The following is a 25,571-nucleotide window of genomic DNA, read 5'->3' as shown; positions in this document are numbered from 1 at the left end:
GTAAAGTTTGTGGTAATTGTAGGGGGTAATCTCTGGATCTACTGAACCGATTTTGAAAATTGTTTTACCACTAGAAAACCGCGTTATTTGTGAGTTTCATAGGCTATATTGTGTTCTCGAGGGAACGGAAACTACGCGAGTGAAATCGCGTCGGCTAGTATCTATACTAATATTATAAAGCTGAAGAGTTTGTTTGTTTGTTTGATTGAACGCGCTAATCTCAGGAACTACTGGTCCGATTTGAAAAAATCTTTCAGTGTTAGATAGCCCATTTATCGAGGAAGGCTACAGGCTATATTCTATCCCTGTATTTCTACGGGGACGGGAACCACGCGGGTGAAATACTACATAAGTTGTCTAACCTAGATTAAGAAATAAAACAAAACTGAGTTGAAAAGTTGAGGGTTTTTTTAAGTGGAGATAGTTAAAAGGATGGAAAGTGATATAGGCTACTTTTTGTCTCTTTCTAACCCCCCACTTCCCACCATAGGGAAGAAGTGCACGTCAGTCAAAGCGAAGCTTGACCGGGTCCGCTAGTTAAAAATATTTATGAAATTATTTCCATTTAATAATTCGATACATACGTATTACGTTTGGTTCGATTGAAACGTTTGGCACTTGGCCTTTTTCCACATTGAACTGCATACAATTTTCCAGTTCACGGCAACATAATGGAACGCTCATAACTTTTTTATTATTCAATTAATTTATTTCGAGTTTTTATTATTTTTTATTTCTTTTTATTATAGCAACATAAAATGTCGATTTATGTTTCCTACTTGGGAGTTTTCTTATAAGATTTTCCTTGCAGTGGTAATTTTGTTTACACAGTCTCGTGCATTCCGGTTTTTTTTTCTAATACATAAATTGTTTTTTTTTTTTACATCAAATGTTAATAAAGTCGCATCGAAATTCGTTGGCCTTGTGTTCTGTTGCTTTATTTTATGTCACTTATTGAAGTTATTAAATTTTTGGTAATTTTATCTAATTTAACCGTACATAATCGTGTTTTAGTCTATAGTATAGATAATTGAGTAGGTAATCTTCTTAATCTATTATTTTTTTTTATATTCTTTCAGTTAGCCCTTGACCACAATCTCACCTGATGCTAATTGATGATGCAATCTAAGATGGAAGCAAGCTAACTTTGTTAATAGTAGGATGAAAATTCCACACCCCTTTTGGTTTCTACACGACATCGTACCGGAACGCTTAATCGCTTGGCGGTACGTCTTTGCCGGTAGGTGGTAACTAGCCACGGTTGAAGCCTCTCACCAGCCAGACCTGGACCAATTAAGAAAACCTCAATAAGCCCAGCCGGGGATCGAACCCAAGACCTCCGTCTTGAAAATCCACCGCGCACACCACTGCGCCACGGAGGTCGTCAAGTATTGTTTACGACAGGTAGATTAATGATGGTTAGATACAAATAGGTACATTTATACTGAGCTTAATAATTACTTTCGACATTGAATAATTTCGTATGCGAGAGAGCTATTTGCTCTTCTAAGTCCACGGTACGAATCTGCTCCAAAATTTCGGATTCTATTTGTATTTCGTTGTTTAATTTTAACTTTTCGTTTGCTAATTTGTATCATTAAGAACGATTTTCTACCTGTATGCATACTCGAGTTTCTATATGTAAAATATACATATCAAATCAAATCAAATCAAAAATCATTTATTTCAAGTAGGCTCAGTTTACAAGCACTTTTGACACGTCAGTTGACTATTTGTAAAGATTCTACCACCGGTTCGGAAGGCAGGTTCTGCTGAGAAGATACCGGCAAGAAACTCAACAGTTGCTCTTTTGAAAAAGTCATACAGTATTATAATTTACAATTGATAACAATTACAATTTCTTATAGTTTTATTTCCTGTGTGAAGGTGGAAGCTGATCCATACTTTAAGGTGCCGTTCGTGGACTAGTAATTGTAAATTCTAATTTTCTAGTAAAAAGGTCCATTTAGCAGTTCCTCGAGTGTATGTTACCATTAATTCATTTTAGTTAATACCATAATTTACAACATTAATGATAACATTACAATTTCTTATAGTTTTACTTCCTGTGTGATGGTGGAAGCTGATTCAGTGACCTCCAAGCACCTTTATCATTAAGGAACTCAAATGATAAGGGTGCTAGGAGGCCATAGGATCAGCTATCAAAATTTCATTTATTTAAAATCAAGCATAAAAAAGCCTTGGCTTAGTTTGTTGTGGGGCTCTTCTCGGTCCAAGACGCGTTGGGAACCCTCGTAACTTTAGTTTTCGACTATAATTACCACCATTAATTTAAATTAAATTATGACATAACTTGACCTTTCTAAGGTGCTTGTAAACAAAGCCTAATTGAAATAAATGAATTTTGATTTTGATTAAAACTGCCTATGGAATTAGTAAATAAAATATTTTTAGCGTTTGCTCGAAAATACTTTAAACTAAGCCTAAAATAAATGAATTTTTATTTGATTTGCTACGTTTGATATGTTATGTGATACATGTAGTGTCGTTAGCACGTCCCTAACTCCCAAACTTAAATAAATTAACGTAAATTGTACCTTAGAAGACAGTGGATTCCCTTATTGAACAACTTTGTATTATTATCGATAAGTGATACAGGATAATAATACAAAGTAGTTTAAATAAAAGACGACTCGAGGTTCTGTATCGCTTTCAATTACATAGACACAATAGAAAGCGAGCATAACATCTACAAACGGAAAGGTACAATAATATTGTCACACGTGCTGAACTAGCTAGCTAGAACGAGAGCTTGCGACAGCCAGATATACTTCATGAACACTGTAGTGTTAAGTGCTATATTGAAGACTAGCTGACGCCGCGCGGTTTCACCCGCGTGGTTGACGTACCTGTATAAATATAGGAATAATTATCCTATAGTACGCGGGGATAGTGTAGCTTCCCAACAGTGAAATATTTTTTTAAGTCGGTTAAGTAGTTTCCTATTCAATGCAAACAAACAAACTAACAATCAAATATTTCCTGTATAAAACATTAGTAAGTATAGATCACGTGAACAAAGTGACTTATAGTAATATCTAGTTAAAGACTGTAGAATAAGTTATTGAATTTTATCTTATGAGTAGTATATATATTCTTTAATAATATAAAAATAAATACTCGTATATGAAATGTGTAGCTAAGCGCAAAGCGCAAAAAAAGAACGGCTGAAACGATTTCGCTAATTATTTTTTTACAATATTCCTTGAAGCACGGTTTTTTACGGAGAGATTTAGAGAGGGTAGTGGTAGGGTAGTGGTAGTATAGGGGTAGGGTAGGGTAGGTGTAGGATAGGATAGGGGTAGGGAGTGAGTTTTACCTTTAACCGTGTTACCTTTAAGTGTTTTTTGAATTATTGCCGCTATGCAAGTGACAAGCGACTGGGTATATGGTTTTTAAACTATATCGAGGTAAATATTTAAAAAATACGCTTTATACGTGGTCCATTGAGGGTCTAGACCCTTGAAACCTTCCAAAGTCACAGATCAAAACAAAGGCTACCGTACTCGCCTTGGGTTGGACCTTAAGCTGGCAATACTTCAGCCTTCATAATATGAGGCATGTCTAACTATCGCAGGCCCTCAGTCCATGTGAGAGTGAACATCTACTGCAGGCGACTCGATACGCGGCTAACATGCAACCGTTTTAATCTCGTACACGTAACATGGGGAATATTCTTTCGTTTTGCGCCAATTTCTAAGAAGCCTTTATATTGTTGTAACAGTGTTTTCATATCGCGTGACCGCACACCGTAAGTTACGATTAGTATGAATTGTGCGGTTCTATGGAACGTCCACGTGACTCGTGGACAAACAAAGATCGGATCGTTAGCCACTGCATTGCACATTTACTTTGATGACCTATGTATAAGGGTTCGTACACACTTGAGACTTTATGTTGTGATACTTTTGGCATGTGGCACACTGAATAAGATTAAGAACTAGTGGATGTGGATTTTCTCCGCTTGAAATAACTTTTTCTAATACCGACTTCTGTTAAATGTCATGACAACATCCCCTATGTTGTCCAATCATTAAGGAAGCTATGACCGTTCTCCCAGAGAGATATTCAAAAACAACGCGACTGAAACGCAAATTGGTATAGTAGCAATTTTATCAATTCGGTCTTTTGGTTTTCTCTCGTCTTGTGTATCGCGTTGTATCTGATGAATATGTGATATTTGTCGCGCGATCTGTGTCCTGTGTGGTAAAATCATGTAAACTCTTGTTTTCGTGGTTCTCGAGTTTGTCTTGTCTTTTGTTGTGTCTTATGAATGTCTTATCGTCGCGCGATCTGTCGTCCATGTGCTAGGCGCATTATCGCGCACATCTGTTGTTCTTGGAGCAATTTTTAACGTCGCCTAGTGTCGCTGTATACGCTAAGTGAGTATGAGGCCGCAGTTGTTTACGCTTTAACGTCGGTAATTACATTTACGTTCCGTCTAGCTGCGGAGGAAATTGTTGCCAAATGATTTACTTGTCCAATATTTGCCCTTCGTCTTTTGTTTGTCGTGTTGTGTCAGAATGTCTTATCGTCGCGCGATCTGTCGTCCATGTGCTAGTCGCAATATCGCGCACATCTGTTGTTCTTGGAGCAATTTTTAACGTCGCCGAGTCTCGCTCCGAGGTTTCGGTCGAGCGAACGCTAAGTGAGTTCGAGGCCGCAGTTGTTTACGCCTCGACGTCGGTAATTACGCTTACGTTCCGTCGGGCCGCGGAGGAAATTGTTGCCAAATGATTTACTTGTCCAATATTTGCCCCGGTGATAACGAGAGTGTTCCGCTTGGTGGGTGTCGTGTTTACATATTGTCAGCTCTATTTCCACTGGCGACGGGCCCAGCGGTTGTGTTGCTGCGACGCCGTCTTTGTTTGGCGGGATTTCCTTTATCCGTTCCTTGTCTTTGTATAGCTGAAAAATTGAAATTAGTAATGGAATACTTCGTTAATTGATATTTTTTTTTAATTTCAATCATCATCATAATTATCGTTGCAACTGTTGGACATAGGACTTCCAAACATCAAGTTTTTGAGCCGCCAGTATCCAACGGCTACCTGCAAGGTTCTGGGTGTCTGACAACACTGCGTTATCTACCGTGGGGTCGCCATTCCAGCACCTTGGGACCCCACAGTCTATCGGCTCTTCTACTCGTATTCTTGAATATCTATACGTTATTTTAATTCACACACATTTTACAATTTGTAATTTAGGGCTTAATTATGAGCTTAAAAGTTTATTGAAAATGCAATCTGAGAGAAAGAATCCCAACAAGAGAAATCCAATGTGTATGGGCATATAAATCATCAATTGGCAAACCTTTATGTAAAAGTATGTTTTTGAATATATTTATTACTATATATTTTCCTATGCTTTGTCCGCGTTGAAGCTTTTTTTTTCATCCTTCCCTTTTTCGGGATAAAATGTTCTCTTTATACCTTTTTACAACATTTAACATTTTATATTTTACTAGTAGACGCCGCGCGGTTTCACCCGCATGGTTTCTGATCCCTTAGGAATACGGGGATTAAATATAGTCTGTAGCATTTCACAATAAACGGGCTATCTAACACTGAAAAGAATTTTTCAAATCGGACCAGAAGTTCCTGAGATTAGCGCGTTCAACGAAACAAACTCTTCAGCTTTATAATATTAGTATAGGTATATGATGATCGGTTGTGTAGTAGAAGCGTGTATTTCACTGAATTTCACATTTCTAATATTAGTATGGATTAGACGCAATTACGGATACGTCGAAGAGTTAAAATGCCTGCAAATGAACAAAGAGAAGATATAATAACGTTTCAGAGGCGGCCGACTTATGGTTCGGCTCGGCGCGCCACACGACCCAGTTCTGTGCATCGCTAGTGCAACATTCGCTAACTAATGCATATATTATATGTACAACTGTAATTAAAACTCAACTGCGTCTTATCAAAGTGAATTCCACATACTTGTTGGTTCTTGATGCTCGTGTAGTTCTGTTTAACTTTGAACGTTTTCAACGTTTAATGTAAGGTTAGAGGTTTTTGTGAGTGTACCTATACTAGCTATCTACGTGTTTGTTTATTAAATAACTCAATAACGCCTTGGTTAATAAGGCAGACTTTTTGCCTATTTTGAGGGGAAAGGGAATGTGGGTCATATATATAGAAGATTAGCGGACGCCCGCGACTTCGTGCGCGTAGAATTCCGTTTTTCACAAATCCGGTGAAAGTGGATTTTTCCGGGATGAAAAGTAGCCTTTGTGTTTTGACGATTTCAATATGGTAAAATGATTTTTTGACATCAAACGAGCTGTGCTGTACTACATTACTCTAGTATTTATTGAAGCTAATAACTGAGTGCTCAATAAGAAGAAAACAAAATACAAAAAAATTACATTACCTAACATGCAGCAAGTAAAGGCCAATGTTAAGCTTAATAATGAGGAATTAGATCTGGTTGACACCACTGTTATTACATTACATACTCGTATTATTATAGTTCATACTAGCTGATGCCGTGTGGTTTCACCCGCGTGGTTCTTGTTCCCGTAGGGGTACGGAGATAATATATAGCCTATAGCCTTCCTCGATAAATGGGCTATCTAACACTGAAAGAATTTTTCAAATCGGTCCAATAGTTCCTGAGATTAGCGCGTTCAATCAAACAAACTCTTCAGCTTTATATATTAGTATAGTAATATCGAGATCTTTCAATGCGTACATGCGTTCATGAATAGTCAAGATTCAGGCATTCAATCATCTATTTTTTTTTTAAACAAAAAAATTATATAAAATCAAAAAACCTAATCTTGTATTAAATGGGAGTTTAAAATTTATACCAGAAATTTTATAAGTTACTTTTATAAAAATTGGTTAAGTTTTGTACTTCTAGTTTCTAAATGAATACCGAGATAGTCAAGAGCTATTTAATCAAATGTGTGTTCCACTTGCTAATGCAACCGGTCGCGTTGCCACACGTCGTGCCACATGTTTGCAGATTCCTAGGCTCCTCCGCGGTGTATAGCCATTAGAAGCATACGAGCGTAAATCAGCGTTAAAGATATTTAAGCGTTTTAATAGTCGCAGATAGGACAAATCGTGTAAGGTGTGAACGGTGGTGTTTTGTCTGATAGGTCTGGTAAGCTCGCCTGATGGGGCGCGGAGGCAGAAGCAGAGTAGATGGGCGGAACGACTCTCTAAGTACGTCTCCTCTGAGACTCGGACTTCGGCTTAGAGGACTGTTCGGGAAGGGTGTTTTGGCCTGAGTGTATCAGTCCGGGCGCCCCCGAGATCGTGAGTTATTAGCCCACGTCTGAATGATGTCAGATATCGGGGACCTCATCTCCGCTGGCGAAGACTAGTTTAATGATAAATCAAGGAAAAGGATATTTAGTTTCGTGGACAACGGTTGAGTCCAATTTTATTATTTCTAGTAATATGAAATAATGTATTGTTTATGAATAATTTACACATTTTCGTAGATAGTATGAAATTTATTTGATTGCCGTTTATAGGTAACATTCAATCGTTACTTACGAACGAATTTAATTGACGTTCTGAAAAATAAAATTTAGAGACATAAATAATGTTCTTATAATAATCGCCTCTGCTCATTGCATCAATATCTTTGACATAGATTGTAGATATGTAAATTATTATGAGCAGAAATCTTAAAACACAGCGTGATTTTTAACAAACTTGTTTTGCGATAGGCAGACATTTTAATTAATAAGTGTGCATAAAATTATCATCAAGGATCAATAAAATTATCATCAATGTAGTGTAGATACTTAGTTGAAAGGTTAAGATAAATTGTATCTAGTCATTAAGACGACTGATCGTTCTTTGATGCTTTGACATATGACAAGATGATTTTTTCAATGACATTGCATAGATATGATAAAATAAATATGGTTATTAATACTCTGTAAGTTGCTCTATGACCTCGTCCACCTACTAGTGAAAGTTTCGTTTAAATTGGTTCAGCCGTTCCAGAGATAAGCCGAGACAAACAGACAGACAGAATGACTTTAAAAGTTTGATTATGTGTTGGTATCGTGTAAATAACTTTATGTAATCACTTGATAAAACGTAGTCATTTTGAAAACACAGACACTTCCATTTTACTTATATGTATTGATGTAAGAAACCGCTTATCGTATATTTATACAATAAAAAAATTATAACGTATAAAATTGTATAATTTATTGTTATAACTCGAGAGCAATTTCATTGTCGTGCTGTGCAGCTGCGTAGAATAAGTTAAATAACCTAGTTAGATTAAGACCTTAGTATGAAAAGCGTAATTATAGCTTGTTGCCTAATGCATAAATTCCGAGCAAGTGGCGTGCATAAAGCTTTTAGTTAGGGCATTACACGTAGGTATACAAATATTCCTACTGCAATACACTTCAGTAGTGAGTTGTGAGGGTAGGCAGGGCATTTTTGTATTTATGTATTCAAAAAAGAAACTAGATTGATTAAGACCCTTAGTATGAAATATGTAATAATAGCGTGTTGCAGTTGCCTAGTAAATAAATTCCGAGTAAGTGGTGTGCGCAAAGCTTTTAATTAGGGTAGGTATTACACGTAGGCATACGAATATTCCTGCAATACACTTTTGTAGTGAGTCGTGAGGGTAGGCAGGGCATTTTTGTATTTATGTATTCAAAAAATAAACTAGTTAGATTAGGACCTTAGTATGAAATGTGTAATCATAGCGTGTTGCAGTTGCCTAATAAATAAATTTCGAGTAAGTGGCGTGCACAAAGCTTTTAATTGAGTAGGCATCACACGTAGGTATACGAATATTCCTACTGCAATACACTTCAGTAGTGAGTCGTGAGGGTAGGCAGGGCATTTTTGCGTTTATGTAGTCAAAAATAAACTAGTTAGATTAAGACCTTAGTATGAAATATGTAATTATAGCGTGTCGCAGTTGCCTAATAAATAAATTCCGAGCAAGTGGCGTGCACAAAGCTTTTAGTTAGGGGGTAGGCATCACACGTAGGTTTACGAATATTCCATCTGCAATACACTTCAGTAGTGAGTCGTGAGGGTAGGCAGGGCATTTTTGCGTTAATGTATTCAAAAAGTAAACTAGTTAGATTAAGACCTTAGTATGAAATATGTAATTATATTGTGTTGCAGTTGCCTAGTAAATAAATTCCGAGTAAGTGGTGTGCACAAAGCTTTTAGTTAGGGTAAGTATTACACGTAGGTATACGAAAATTCCTTCTCGAATACTGATTCGTCAGGGTAGGCAGGGCATTTTTGCGTTAATGTAGTCAAAAAATAAAGTAGTAAGATTAAGACCTTAGTATGAAATATGTAATTGTAGCGTGTTGCAGTTGCCTAATAAATAAAATTCCAATGAACTGGCAGAGTAAATAATAAATTTACATTCTCAGAGGCTAAAGGTGTTCACTTGATGTAATGTAATTACCGAGCGACGTCAATACAAGTTTTTTTCTTTTTTTTTTATCTCGACCAGTTTGAGTATCACCTTGGCAAGGCCATTCGGATCAATTCCGAGGTTTCCGCTCACGGTGTTTTCTTGTTTGTTTGTGTTTTTTTTTTTTACTTTTTATATTTTATCATTAAGATGACTGTCTGGAGGGGCAAGTTGTTATAATGATCATTTACGGATTATGACGTCCTGAGTTCCAGTCATGCTATGAAATATTGCATCTGTCTTCCCTCAATAATATGTTGGGAAGTTCGTTCTGTAAAATCGTTTGTAAGTGCGTATTGTATTCACAAAACTGCCGCCTGGACACCTTACTGTATACGTTGGTTAAGGTACAAGGATTTCATTTTTAAAGGTCTGTTTATATCTACAGTGTTATTGTCATTTGTATAAGGCGCTGCTAATTTTATTTTAGGTTCATGAAAAGAACTCTACAGACATGAACCGCACAGACAAAATATTCTTTCCGCGAATACTGGCCGGGCGCGGCCCGTGTCTGTCAACGTCTGCGCGGCCGCATTACGATAGATATAAATATGTTAATAAACACTGTATAGAAAAATATTATTTTGTCTGCCACGGCACGTGTCTGGCACGCTAAATGTCTGTAGATATAAACGGACTTAGCATATAGTAGTAGTATTATAACTATGACTACATGGGCGTGTAAATATACCAAGTGAATTATTGTTGGAGCATCGTGGTGAGTCTAGAGTTCTAAATTCATTAGTCTAAAGTACAATATGGGCCATTGAAATTTCATATAGGTACTGATAATTATCTCGTATCTTATTATTTTTTTTTTTTTTTTAACAACTTTATTGCACAAAACAGAAAATAACAATAGAACACATAAATTTTTAGGCAAAAGGCGACCTTATCACTAATAGTGATCTCTTCCAGGCAACCTAAACATAAATAATCTAAACATCCTGTCAGATGGGAAATCTTAATTCAATTGTAATTGAAATAATTTTATTTATTTGGAGTTAAGACAATTTCACCCTTCGATAATAAATAATAACAATAATTTGCATGACTTGCACTACACCGTTTTGGGGTAAGGAATGCATGAAGAAGTATGGGGAATAATACAAATACAATATAGCATTGTAGTGTAATACGGGCGTCTAGACGGCCTCATTACTACCGCCCCTTCTCTCCCCTGTCTCCCCCCGCTCGTCCGCCTCACCCCCTCGACATGCCGACGTCTTTGCGCAGAAAAATGTTCTTTGATAATATTATAATCGTATTGTCTTACTGCTTTTATATTGTGGGGGTTTCGGCTGTGCGGTTTCTGTGATATGATTGCGGTGATCGTGGTTTGTACGGTTTGGATTGTGTTTAAATGGATAAATAATGAAGTAATATTTGTTAAGGTAGCCGCAGTGAAATGAAACAAAAAAAAATTTATTAAAATACTAGCGGACGCCCGCGACTTCGTCCGCGTGGAATTCAGTTTTTCACAATTCCCTTGGGAATCATCATCAATTTCCGGGATGAAAAGTAGCCTATGTGTTAATTCAGAGTAAAATCTATTACCATTCCAAATTTCAGCCAAATCGCTGGAGTAGCCGCAGCGTAAATGAGGAACAAACATACTTACACACTTTCACACTTATACACACTTTTGGCTTTATAATATTAGTGCTATGTGATATACAAAAAGCCTCTTTTTTTCGAAATCGGTACATTTCTGCCCCATGTAACCAAATTCAATTTGATACCTAATGATCCCTGATCCCTACTATCACCCCTTAAAGGGATTTGCTATCCGTTTCCAGTGACCCTGTATAAACTTAGGTATCTGTTCTGCCAGTAGAATAAATCATCATCATCATCATCAACCCATATTCGGCTCACTGCTGAACTCGAGTCTCCTCTCAGAATGAGAGGGGTTAGGCCAATAGACCACGCTGGCCCAATGCGGATTGGCAGACTTTACACACGCAGAGAATTATGAAAATTCTCAGGTATGCAGGTTTCCTCACGATGTTTTCCTTCACCGTTTGAGACACGTGATATTTAATTTCTTAAAATGCACACAACTGAAAAGTTGGAGGTGCCCCGGACCGGATTCGAACCCACACCTTCCAGAATTGGAGGCTGAGGTCATATCCACTGGGCTACCACGGCACGAATAAATAACAGAAACTAATTTACTGAAAAATGAATTAAAGTTTTAAAAGACTCAGTTATAGGAATTTGCTTCAATTTAAGATGAAAAAATGGTTCATTTTGTTGTCCCATACATCAGGAGCATAAAGAACAAAATATAAAGTTTTCCCTCATGGGATAAAAGCTTATGTTTCCAGCATTTATTATTAACGTTCACAAAGGGCTGAGAGTCGGCCATAGCGGCAAGAGCAAATAAATTTGTCAACAAGAATTATACGATCAATTTCGTTTACGGTATTTTCTATATTGTTGTTGATGTTTTATTACCTGCCACAACTGCGGCAATACTCGTTATTGAAGCCTTTTACAGATAGCATGGGTACGGTGACAGTCGCCTGTATGATGTTCATAATAGGCACTATTATCGCGGCAAACTTTTTTGGGTTTAACGAACTGTCACCCGCCCCATCCTAAACGAAACGAATGTTCCACTAGGGCTTTCCAGGACTTCTGTTTTGTTTTTTTTTTATCTAGTGACAAGTGAGTCCTTGACCACGATGCTACCTAAAGTTGTGACGATGTAGGCTAATATGGAAGCGCGCCTATCACAAGTAATAGAACGCTTAATCGCTTGGTACTTAAATTGGTATGTCTATACGAGAACATAATTTTAAAGACTTCTTAGGAATCCACTTGTTATGAATAGGATGTAATTATTATTAATTAAATCGTCAATTAAGCTAATGAACATATAAATTAGTTATCAGAAAATATTATTATGTTACTGTATCTTCAAATGTAACTTAACGCCAGCCACACACGATCGAGTTTCAAAATCTTACGTGTTTTGTTTTAAAAATTCAAGCATGGCGCGCGGTTTCACGCGCGTGGTTCCCGTTCCCGTAGGAATATGGGGATAACAGGCCTATAGCCTTCCTCGATAAATGGGCTATCTAATACTGAAAGAATTTTTTAAATCGGACCAGTAGTTCCTGAGATTAGCGCGTTCAAGGGGTTAGGCCAATAGTCCACCACGCTGGCCCAATGCGGATTGGCAGACTTCACACACGCAGAGAATTAAGATAATTCTCTGGTATGCAGGTTTCCTCACGATTATTTCCTTCACCGATTGAGACACGTGATATATAATTTCTTAAAATGCATACAACTGAAAAGGTGGATGCCCCGGACCGGATTCGAACCCACACTCACTAAAATCGGAGGCAGAGGTCATATCCACTGTGCTATCACGGCCCACGGATATATGGGGTAATAAGAGCATAATCTGTGGAGTTTTGATTAAACATTATCAATGGTTTAGAAGATAAATAACGAACGTTGGGAGCCCGACTGCGACGCCGTGCCCCACTCGGGCGGGCGTTGACTCGGCGATTTATCGCAGCCGCGCTAAAACATGTGGACGACTTTACTCGCACTATTGACATATTTATGGCGTAGGAGCTTCGCGCGCACCACTACACACGTGCCGATTTTAAAATTTGACTACACACGCGCCGACTTTCGAATTTGAATATTAGAACACCCTAAAGAAACATGCGATAGTTTAGGGTCGTTTGTGAAGCACCATCGGATATACAATATCATAATAATAAAAACTTGATTGTTTTAAAGTGAATGGGGACTTGGCGATTTATCGCAGCCGCGCTAAAACATGTGAACGACTTTACTCGCACTGTTGACATATTTATGGCGTAGCAGCTTCGCGCGCACCACTACACACGTGCCGACTTTCAAATTTGACTACACACGCGCTGACTTTCAAATTTGAAGTTTAGAAGACCTTAAAGATACATGCGTTACTTTAGGGTCGTTCGTGAATCGTTTTTGACTTCGGATATACAATATCATATTGATACTTGTAAAAACTTGATTTTACTGTCGGCGATTTATTGCAACAGATGTACGAATTTATTCACATTATTGACATATTATACTTATGTTGTATGAGCGTCGCTTTTTTACTTTACTAAAGTCGAGATGTTATAATTTATCATAAAATTGATAGTTTTGAAAAACTCCCGATGGTCATGAAGTTATTAATTACACTCTCTATCAAGGCATTAATATTCTCTTTCAGTGCGATTTCATTTGAGATCCCACTCGTGTTCGTCGTTCTTCTTCCCTACTTTCAGCTATGGTGCCATAGACAGACTGACAAACAGACAGACAGACAGACACGTCAAACTTATAACACAACTTTGATAAACTTGGTTTTCACTACAGCGCTATTCTTAAATTAGTCCTTCAAGCGACTTCTCAAGTACAAGTACAGAATTGTGAAAGACGTTAGAAAATGTATGTTTCACTATCAGCACAGACATAATGTTAGAATCAATTACGAAGTGTTAGTTGGAACGTAAGTCGGGAGTACAAAGTTGGGACGTGTGTGGATGTATATATGTCGTAGAAGCTTCGCGGACACCCGACGCTATGGCGTGTTGGGACGGTTCTTTTGAATAAATTAACAACTCGCGCTGTTTGTGTTGTTGGCTCGTCTATTTTTATTGTTTGTATATTAAACTCGGGTTAACTCCGCCACAGGAATTTTACGTAGTCTATTGCTTGTGTGCCACTACTATTTATAATGTTTTGCTTCCATGCGTGATCACCAATTTTTTTTTTCATGTATGTAATTTAATGGTATGCGTTATTGTGTTAATTAATTAATTTAGTGCTTCCTTGACAATGGTGTCTTTTGGTAACGCGTTTTTTTTTTCATTTATTTATTAGGATGTAAATCATTCTACGCAGATATCTTAGAAGTGAAGTACATGTTTAAAGTATTAAGCTATTATAGTACTATTACCTACTCATTGTAATTTTTTTTAATTTGCGACCACTGGTCGCAAAAATAAAACGTGTAGGTTGGTGAAATAAAGGATGAAATAGAGACTATAATTTTTGTAAAACTTTAAATTTCTACCGTTTTATATACTGAGAGGCACAATTATCCGCCCACTTTAATATAATCGCGTCATATTAAAGTGGGCGGATAATTGTGCCTCTGAGTATATTTATGTGTATACAGAGCATTTATAAGAGCGTCCAAAAATGTATATGTATATTTAAATCCTTTGTTTGCCACTACGCTTAAATATCTTAGTGGAAATGCAATACGAGGCATTTTGTGAGCTAAGAGAGACGGTAACAATACAACATTAAGGTGGTAATGACCGGTGTTACAAGTTGTAATGTAACATGTTACAAAGCGAGCATTTTTTGAAATTGCAAAAAGGAAATTTTCTGTTCTTTTTGAGTCTTTTGTCAAATCAGAAATATCTGAAATAGTTTTTGAGTTGAAAGTCAAAAACTGAATCCCTTTTTTATTTTTAGTCAATTGTTCATAACTTTTGCAATATATGCGAGCGGGCTTTCAATTTTTTCAAAAACTATCTACATTCAATTCCGAATCGAATCACACCTCAACCATTTTTATAGGAGACGGAGAAAAAAAAAGTACTCCAGAGCACATGTTAACCAAACTGTTTTTAAATAGATTCTTCCAGTACCCGTAAGGGAGTCATCTTAGGGTTTACTTGTAAAATAAATTAGATTTTATTCGAATAAGAAAATAGGAAGAAAGAAAGAAAATAAATTTATTCAGATTTAAAAGTTACAAACAGTATCACACCCTAAAGACAGCATGTCTGTCTGTAACCCTTAAAAAGAAAGGGTGTACAGGTCAGCATATGCAGTGTACCATATAAAAGCATAAATGTTACATTACATCGCGTATCGCCGATCAGCGCCCACCTTTACTTTCCCAAACAAAGAGTAATCCACGGCCGGGGAGACAATGCCCCGCAACTCATCGTAAAAATATATTTTTGGCAGATATAAAAATTTTTTAAATGAATCTTTGTTGAGAGTTCCACTTGCACCCAGACTTTACACATCATTTTAATCACGATAATAGTATTCGTGAACTGTTTGTCGAATGTAGGAAGTTCTTTTCTGATGCATAGATTTTTTTTTGTTTTTTTTTTTTAAAGAATATTTGCCGTACATTTTTAATAACTCACTATTATCATTCCCACTACTGACTTCAACAGTGGTGTTGAGTTCTCTTAATTCAGATTAATCTGACAACCGACTGATTAATTAACGTCCGTTAAAAACCTCTCGTGCGAATTTGGGCTTAACTTAAACCGTCTTCCTTAATTTTTAAGATTTAATATAAAATGTCCCAGATTAAATATAAAATGATTTAAAAACGTCATGTTTTTATATTATATTCTAATTTCTACTGTTTATTTAAAGCTAAATTAGCGAGGAGCGTGAACAAAAGGAAGATATTATATCAAAATTAATTTTGCAATAATTAATCTCGAGAAGTTCCTTATTCGTTTGCTAATTGCAATTACGTGATTTTTTTAACAAATTTGAGCGTTCTTTGTTTCTTTGAATTTGCATACATAATTGCGAATATAATTCGTTGTCATAAAAAGAAGTCTAATTATATTCAAATCAACGTGGTCTTTTATATATTTTATGGTAAAAGGTATAATAATCAAATACCTATGACGTAGACGCAAATGAACGATTCTTCTCTAATTTGTTTTTTATTGATATTTTTTGAGTTTTCAATTTAAGCATCCTTACCAATACACATTTTTGTCAATAATATTCTATAGTATTTGGGACTAACATAGTCGTTCCTGTCAATAAGCGAGTTTTCTCGCTTCTCGAGATCGAACAATAATAACACGCGTTAAAGCGCGTCTTGTGAGTACTAAAGTGAATCATCCCGAACGTGTGGGTGGCGCTATCTTTGACCAGTATCGCGTGCCTTAACGTTCGGAGCGAGGCGAATATTGTATAGACAGGTGACAAAACACGATCGTAAACATGTTTATCCTTGAATTGGTCGTGTCCTTCCTCAATTACTGTTTTGTTAGGAGTCCTCAATAAGTACACTTGTAATGAAACGTGGACGTCATACAAATTAAACCGAAAAAATGTTTTAGTGTCATTGCACACTATACCAACTCGGAAAGGGATCGTCATCGTATCGAGTCCTCCGGTATCCTTTGTTTGACCGGGTGTGCTATCTTTGAGCAGTATCGCGTGCCTAAACTCTCAGAATGAGGCGAATATTATATAGACAGGTGACAAAACACGATCGTAAACATATTTATCCTTGAATTGGTCGTGTCCTTCCCCAATTACGGTTTTGTTAGGAGTCTTCAATAAGTACACTTAAAATGAAACGGAGATGTTATACAAATTAACCGAAAAAATGTCTTAGTGTCATTGCACACTATACCAACTCGGAAAGGGATCCTCATCGTATCGACTTGAGATCTCCAGTATTTTTTGTCCGAACGAGTGGGTGGCACTATCTTTGATCAGTATCGTGTGCCTATACGCTCTAAACGAGACGAATATTATAGTATAGACAAGTGACAAAACACGATCGAAAACAGATTTTTGTTCTTGAATTGGTCGTGTCCTTTCTCAATAATGGTTATAATGGGAGTCTGGTCTTCAAAACGCCAGTTGTGAGACGTTGACGTCATTATACTTCTAACTGAACATAATTCTCAGGGTTGGGCACACACCAGCTCAGAAAAAGGATCGTCATCGTATATAAACTCGAGTCCTCCGGTATTCTATAAATCACGCTAATATTATAAAGGCGAAAGTTTGTGTGTAAGTGTGAAAGTGTGTGTAAGTATTTTTGTTCTTCTTTTACGCTGCGGCTACTGAAGGCTGGCTGAAATTTGGAATGGAAATAGATTTTACTCTAGATTAACACATATACTTTTCATCCTGGAAAATTCCATGGTTCCCGCGGGTTTTGCGAAAAATTAAATTCCACGCGGACGAAGTCGCGGGCGTCCGCTAGTATTAAATATTTCTCTACGCACACTAATCGGAATTATATCGTAATTGCCACGTCTCGGGACAATCTCACAAAACTAGGCGATACGGTAACGATCCCTTTCCGAGTTGATATGTTTGCTGTGACCCTAATCCTACTATTGGAAAAAACAAAGATAATTCTGTATTCCGTCTGTTTCTCAGGGAAAAATAGTTTACTAACAAAATACTTACTGAAATATTCTGTATTTATAGCTACTACGAGTAAGATCACCATAATGTATGACTCACATAGTGATTAATACTGGAAAATGATCACCTTAACAAATCAGCCACGAAGCATATTATCTACCTACATAGACAACAAAACCCAGCAGCATTTGTTCAGAGTCATTACGCGTTATTGAAAATGGTCATAAACGCGCCTGATTGGAACAAATGTGGTCGATTCCTCACCACCTCTAAAATAGAGCGTTATTCATACTCGTGCATACTCGGACGTATTGCCGACACTTGGTGCGTGACTCACGGAGACTGAGACCCCATTCGCACGAGACTTTTATAATGGAGACGTTAAAAAATCTCTTGTGCGAATGAGGGTTGCGATGACAATTTTCTATTGAAATCAAAATAATTTGTAAATACAGTCAAATCTTGTTTATTCGAAGATACCTTATAGATAGATACGTGTGTGTTTTTTGTATTTAAATTAAGATAATGTATTCAGGGTAGGGGTAGGATAGGAGAAGGTTAGGTGTAGGGTAGGGGTAGAGTAGGTATAGGGAAGAAGTGCACATAAGTCAAAGAGAAGCTTGACCGGGTCCGCTAGTAACTTAAATAAAAAAAATTGTATTTTATCCTAACAACACTCCGCGGCTTCACCCGCGTTTTTCCCACACCTACCACGTAATTCCCGTTCGATAAAATATAGGCATGTTAATAGCTTTGTCAAATTATTTTTTTCATCAGCTTAGTGTTTTAGGCGCGAGAACGTAACAAACAAACGAACAGACTTTCGCATATATCATCATTAACTATTCATATTCGGCTCACTGTTGAGCTCGAGTCTCCTCTCATTATAGTTAGGCTATAGTCCACCATGCTGGCCCCATGTGGATTGGCAGCCTTCATATAGTAGAGGATTAAGAAAATTATGCAATTTTTTCCTTCCTTACGACGTTTTTCCTCTACCGTTTGAGACGTGTATTATTTAATTTCCATAGTTACGATTACATGTACGTATTTCTTCCTAAATGTCAAACAACATCGTGCCAAGTTTAACGATTGTGCAATTATTTTAGCGTGCACATTTATCATTTAACATATTCGCGATGATAACAATTAATGCACGAAATTAATTTTCATGTCTTACTTTACTTCCTTATTCGCGCTTGAATACCTTGGTTGTTAATTCGTATGAACTACCTAGCTTTAATTGGTATAAATTGTCAGATATAAAATATTATTTCAATTTTGATGACCTTCCTTATCATTATCATTGTTGGGTGTGATATGCTTGATAAGTAGAAGGTACTTTTTTTTATTAGCTCGGTTTTTTTTATTAGCTCAGATTTATATTTATAATAGACTAGCGGATGCCCGCGACTTCGTCCGTGTGGATTTTATCTTTTCACAAATCCCGCGAGAATAATGCATGTTATTTAATTATTCCTCTTCAATCACTCTTTCTATCAAAAAAACCGCTCACTTGTGCATGTGCCAGGTCAGTTAGAAGTGTGTGGCAATTACTTATTTATGTATTAAGCGTTCCACAGACTACGCGACTATGTAAAAATAAATCGCGCGCGCAGAACCCATGGGCAGTAGCTATAGCGTTCATATAATTGTCCACGTCATACCTATATCGCAAGGCCGCGAACAGTCGTCACGCCGACGCGCGGGACGGCGGCCTAAATAAATCGCCTCAATGTCACTGCACCAGCAAATGCATGCACGTAGTATATACTGCAACTTTATTGCGAATCTCTGTTATGAAACCGAATGTATCTATTTTTGTAATTTTTTTATGGGATCCGAGACTTGGTCGCTAACTATGAGCGTCTTAAGAAGGCTCAGAGTCACTCTGCGGGCGATGGAGCGAGCTGTTTTGATCGATGTGATCGAATCACAAATAAGGAAATCCGCCGAAGTTCAATCAAAGTCACTGACATAGCTCAGCGACTTAAGTTGAATTAGCAATGGGCGAAGAGACGATAATTACTCATTTTTTTTTATTTCACAAACTGAAAAATAATATCAATGCGAACCAATAATCACCGATATTAGCGCTTTCAACCAAACAAACAAAATCTTCAGCTGTATTATACCTATTAGTATAGATTATATCTATGCAATATAATTTTCTCTCGCCAATAAAAAATAAACTTTGCCGATTCCCATAACAAATTCATTGGCTTCTTATTAGTAACATGACACGGAATGGAACCATGGAAAAAAATTCAAATTTCAGCCAATTTAAAGAAGACCGTTTCCCGAATTGACCCAACCGGAAATCGAACGGAAACTGAAATTGGAATGTGTTCCTTGAATGGTGTATTTACACCATGGTTACCAAAGAAAATATAACGATGAGGTGCTTTTTACGAATTTAAGATTGCTAGAAATTAGATTTATAGCAATCTTAAAAGGCTAAAAAAAAATGTAAACACATTTTTTTTAAATAGTCTTAAACAGGTCATTATCGTTCTACTAGATTAAAAAAATGTATCGATCGATATATTTCGGACCCTTATTCTATGTACTACACGAAATTAATATTGTGCTCAACAAGCAACAAGTGCTCGATAAACAGAAAAATAATATTAAATAAGGAAAACACTAAAAGCAGCCTTATCGCCAGTATCTTTAGGCAACTTTTGACATACCAAAATAGGTTCACACCTACTACTTATATGCGCAATACCAATTTATTGTAATGAAATATGTTCGTGAGCAACAAGTACTCGTAAAACAGAAAAGTAATATTTAATAAGGAAAACACAAAAAGCAGCCTTATCGCCAGTATCTTCAGGTAACTTTTGACATAACAAAACAGGTGTGGTATACACCTACTACTGTTACATATCTTACATGCGTAATACCAATGTATTGTAATGCAAATATGACAGTGAGTAACAAATACTCGTAAACCATAATTATAATATTTAAGAAGTAGAATGCAAAAGGCAGCTTTATCGCTCAGTATGGATCTCTTTTAGGCGACCTTTGACATAGCAAAACAGGTGGTGTATTATACACCCACTAATGTGATAACATATCTTGCATACGTAATGCCAATGTATTGTAATTCTAAAGTATTGTAATGTAAATTCACCAGTGAGGTGTTGGGTTCATACAAGTATGTCAGATATCGTAGATGCCCCTACGCTAAAAGTTCACACGTCCCTTTGTACTGCTGTCAGGAGATGATGTTATCTACATCTGATTGTGGGCGTTGAATTTAGAATGGTTTATGAAATTAACTTGTGAACCATTATTTTGCAAATAAATGTTAGTGTCTGTGAGATGATTTTGATGATTGATTTTGAGTTTTATGTTTTTTTTTTGTATTTTGAAATTTCTTTTTCACGAAAATTTTAAGTTTAATTTGAAATATCATTTTATTGTTTGTCATATAAATCGTTTACACAAGCTAAATGCCTGCAGTTTCAACTGTTAAATCGCTCATATTTTGTAGTGTCAGTCATTTAACTGTACAGTTTTTTTCTAAAAAATTTGATTGATATTCATTTAATTGTCTATGTTTGAGATGCTTTCTACAGTAGATAAACTTTAATTGTCTGTTACACTAGCCGACGCCCCGCAGTTTCACCCTTGTAGTTCCTGTTCCCGCAAGAATACGGGGATATAATAGCCAATAACACTTACAAATAACATGGCTTTCTAGGAGTGAAAGCAAGAAATTATCCTCAACAATACCACAAACTTTACCTCTTTAGAATATTAGTATAAATATCAGTTACTTGGGTAACATATTAGTCATTTTATCAGCTGATGGACGTCCACTGCAGGACATAGGCCTTTTGTAGGGACTCCCAAACATCACGATCATGAGCCGTCTGCGTCCAGGGAACCCTGCGTTTTCTAGTTCGGGGTCGCAACATGTATCTGCAAATAAATAAATTGATTGATTGTTTGATTGATTGTACATATCAGTAACATGTCATATTACCTTGTTGCAGGTGTCCGGTGACAGGGACCACGTGACCCAGCAGATCCAGACAAAGCTGGGCGACTACCGTCTAGCGCAGACGCTGATCGAGGACCCCAGCAAGTCGATCGGCATCTGCGCCGAGCCCGCCAGCCCCGCGCCCTGTGAGTACACCTCTTTATTTATTGACTGACATGCGACCAACGAGATAATCTCGTTTTTAGGGCTCCATAAGGAACCCTCACAGATTACCTAGAAGATGCCTATTCACTCTTGCTTTGAAGGTGTTTAAATTATAAGTGTCAGGAAACACAAACCCAAATTTTTGCTGTGCAAATTAGTAATGTGGGATGCAAATAGTTTCGCACGAGTTTCTTGGACCTGTAACCTGACCGGACCTGTAAAAACGAAATGAACAACCGAGAATGTTCTCACAAAATGTTAATGCAATCGGTAATATTTAAAAGTACCACCACGGCGGGTTTGAAAAGCGGAGATATTTAAAGAATCAGGCGGCATTATATCGGCTGAGGCGAGGCCGGCATTAAAATGGATTTATTGTGCAGTTTCCATTATTTTAGCACTTTATTCGGCCGGTGATTGCGCGCCGTGATCCGCGCGGAGCGGGGGCCGGTATCGGCTTAGTGCACACGGGTGATGATCGCTTTGAATTTTAAGAATCATCCTATCCTACTAATATTATAGACGCGAAAGTTTGTATGGATTATACTACAAACTACGTTTAATATTAGTTACTGTCATCTCTGGGGCTATCTAAACTTTTTGATTAACGTATTAGATGAACCCTCTATAATCTATATAAAGTTGTTTTCGTGTACTGAATAATACTGTTGGGTTTAAAGTTGGCCGACTAATCTAATTTTCTATATTAATAAGGCTTTTAGATTAGAATTTAGAACAACATTTCACGTCTATGGTCCCGGTGGAAACTGATCATGGTCTAAATGTCTTGATATAGGTACGAATATGAGTAATAGGTATTTATGAATGTCAATCTCGTATCGGCTATACAATCACTAATTACTGAACCAGAAAAATTAGTTTTTTTCTTTAAATTATTGTAGATTATTATGAATTAAAATAATGATTTCAAATAATTATAAAACTATTTTATATGATAAATCGAATAGAATGTTACATTTGCTAGGTGTGTATCTTTCTTTAGTGCGTTAGAGTGTTACTTAACTTAAATTCATTTATTATTTTATTAATCAGTTATTACAGAATTTATAAATTTAAATTATAATCAATGAATTACAGTATAATAATAATAGGAAGCATTTACCTCATCCACACTTTTTCAAATCCATCTTTACGTTTCTAACCTTGCAAGTGTGTAACTCGCCTTATCCATTTGATGTTTGAGTGCTAAATCATTTGAACGTATAACACGGTTATAACAATAATTCTTGATTGAAATTAGTGTTATTCATCTGACCTACAAGATGGCGTCATCGCTTTATTTGATATATTTATGTTGGTAATAGCTAACATAGAATATGTAAAGTTGATAGAAGATACATTTCGACCATAGGCGTATATAGCAGGTGGGCCAGGTGGGCCGTGCCCACCCTAGAATGGACCTGTGTCCACCCTAGGATTTTGGGCTACCGATATGGAATTCTATTATGATACTAATAATAGACTTGATTTCGGGGTCAGGTCCACCCTAGGAAATAATCCTAGATACGCCAATGATTTCGACCGATTAAATATAAATACATAGTACACATTCTTTAGGAAAATAAGGAATTCTCGTCAAGCCGTATATGAAAATTTGTTCAAACAAGTTGTTCAAGAAGTTACGGTTTAATAACATAATTCATGAACTCATATGAATCCTGAAACAATACACTCTTTTCTTTGTGCATTCGTGTAATAAATAAAACGAGTCAGTTCACAGTAAAGATCGACACATGTGTTAAACGGCTCTAGTACTAGAACTAACGCCAGCGTTCCTTTTCCGTGACATCTACAACATTTTACCTGTAGTATCATACTGTATTTCCGCCAATTTATTTCTTGATAACATGCCAAAAATATGTTATCTTGTTTGGCGTAAAATTGCAGTATTGATTCTTTTTGAACTTTGTGTTTTCTCTTGCATCCTCGAAAATGATGTACAAAATTGTTGTCCTAAATAAAATAAAGAAGAATGGACCTTTCATACGGACCAATGAATTTGTAAACTTGGATTTTGAAAAGAGATTCCTGAATTGGTTTAACTGTTGAGCTTTTGTTTATATGTATGTGCGTAAAAGGTGTGTTATGTAAAGCGAATTACATGATTTGTTGATCCTTACTGTTGTATACATACAGGGTGATTCGGTCTTTAGTGCGGATATTTTTTTTCGTGGTTCTGTATCATTAATAGAATATAAATCTGCAAACAGTTCGATACATTTTATGTAATTTTTTTTTTTAATTTATGTCTCTAAAATAACAAAATAATGTACATATTATTACTAAACAAGATATATTCAGCTTAAAAGTGATCTGGTGACGTCCTTTAGGTATCAAACGAAAATAAAATAAACGCACAATAGGGTGACCCTAAAATTCTGTTTAAAAGTAAATAACTTTAGCTAACGATAATTTTGTTATTTTTGAGTTAAAAAAAAAAAGAAAAAATACGTGTTCATTAAATTTTGTTTATGTACAAAATATAAAAATATCCGCACTAAAAAAATTTTCTTCCTGTATAAAGAGGTGATGATGACACTAATAATTAAATGTTTTATTTTGACATTGATGTACCTGTATCTAGCATATTATGTAGATTAAAATAAAATGCGGTAGAAACAAATTGCAATTCCAATGGTAAAATATCTACTAAGCGTGTGGGACACAGATTAAAGAGAGAGAGAGAGAGATTAAATTAAAGTTTTGCTCAAAGTCCCCTTTGACGTATAAACAGAGAACACTGTCTGAAGTTTTATGTTTATCTGTGTACTGTTGTATAAACAAAACTACGTTTAATATTAGTTACTGTCATCTCTGGGGCTATCTAAACTTTTAGATTACCTAACGTGTTAGGTGAACCCTCTATAATCTATATCAAGTTGTTTCGGTTTACTGATTAATACTGTTGGGCTTAAAGTTCTAACATAATTTTATATATTAACTAGCGGATGCCCGCGACTTCGTCCGCGTGAAACTCGATGTAAACTTTCAACTACCGCTACCCTACCCCTACCCTACCCCTACCCTACCCCTACCCTTCCCCTACCCTACCCCTACCCTACCCCTACCCTACCCCTACCCTACCCCTACCCTAGCCCTACCCTACCCCTACCCTACCCCTACCCTACCCTACCTCTACCCTACCCCTACCCTACCCCTACCCTACCCCTACCCCCTTTGTATGGGAAAAAGAAAAGGGCTATTTTAGGGTTTTTGGCAAAAAATTAAAGTTTATAATTAACAAATAAAAAATAGGGGTTGATCGTAGAGGGGTGAAAAATTGAAAGTATTATGAGATTTTTTATTGTAAGTCATCAAAAAATAAAAAAAAATTTTACCAAAAAAAATTATAGTTTTTAATTAACAAATAAAATATAAGGGTTGATCGTAGAGGGGTGAAAATTTAGGGTTGTAAGTATTTTTGTATGCTGTGTCATAAAAAAATAAAAACAAAAAATTTTGCCTAAAAAATAAAAAAAAAAATTTAGGGGTGGACTACCCTTAACATTTAGGGGGATGAAAAATAGATGTTGGCCGATTCTCCACCCTGGCCGACAATCACGCTAAGGATCACAAAAATCGGTCGAGCCGTTTCGGAGGAGTTCAAGTTCGAACACCGCGACACGAGAATTTTATATATTAGATATGGCTTATATATAACAACATTTTACGTCTATCGTCCCTTGGTAACAAATCAGGACTTAAATGTCTTGAGGTATGAGCATTGAGCAATAGGTATTTATTGATGACAATGTTTTTTTAT

At 36.5% G+C, this 25,571-nt stretch overlaps 1 protein-coding gene across 2 annotated transcripts in view; it reads left to right on the top strand.

The window, feature by feature from the left end:
* Positions 1-25,571, top strand: part of LOC112049814 (AF4/FMR2 family member lilli) — a 368,668-nt gene that overhangs the window by 186,579 nt on the left and 156,518 nt on the right. For both annotated transcript variants that reach the window (XM_052888787.1, XM_052888786.1), the window contains exon 4: positions 21,636-21,768. In XM_052888787.1, the coding sequence (XP_052744747.1) occupies positions 21,636-21,768 (133 nt within the window). The remainder of the gene's footprint in view (positions 1-21,635; positions 21,769-25,571) is intronic.

Source organism: Bicyclus anynana, chromosome 23 (assembly GCF_947172395.1).
Source record: "Bicyclus anynana chromosome 23, ilBicAnyn1.1, whole genome shotgun sequence".
NCBI lineage: Eukaryota > Metazoa > Arthropoda > Insecta > Lepidoptera > Nymphalidae > Bicyclus > Bicyclus anynana.
This window is presented reverse-complemented; position numbering and strand designations above follow the sequence as displayed.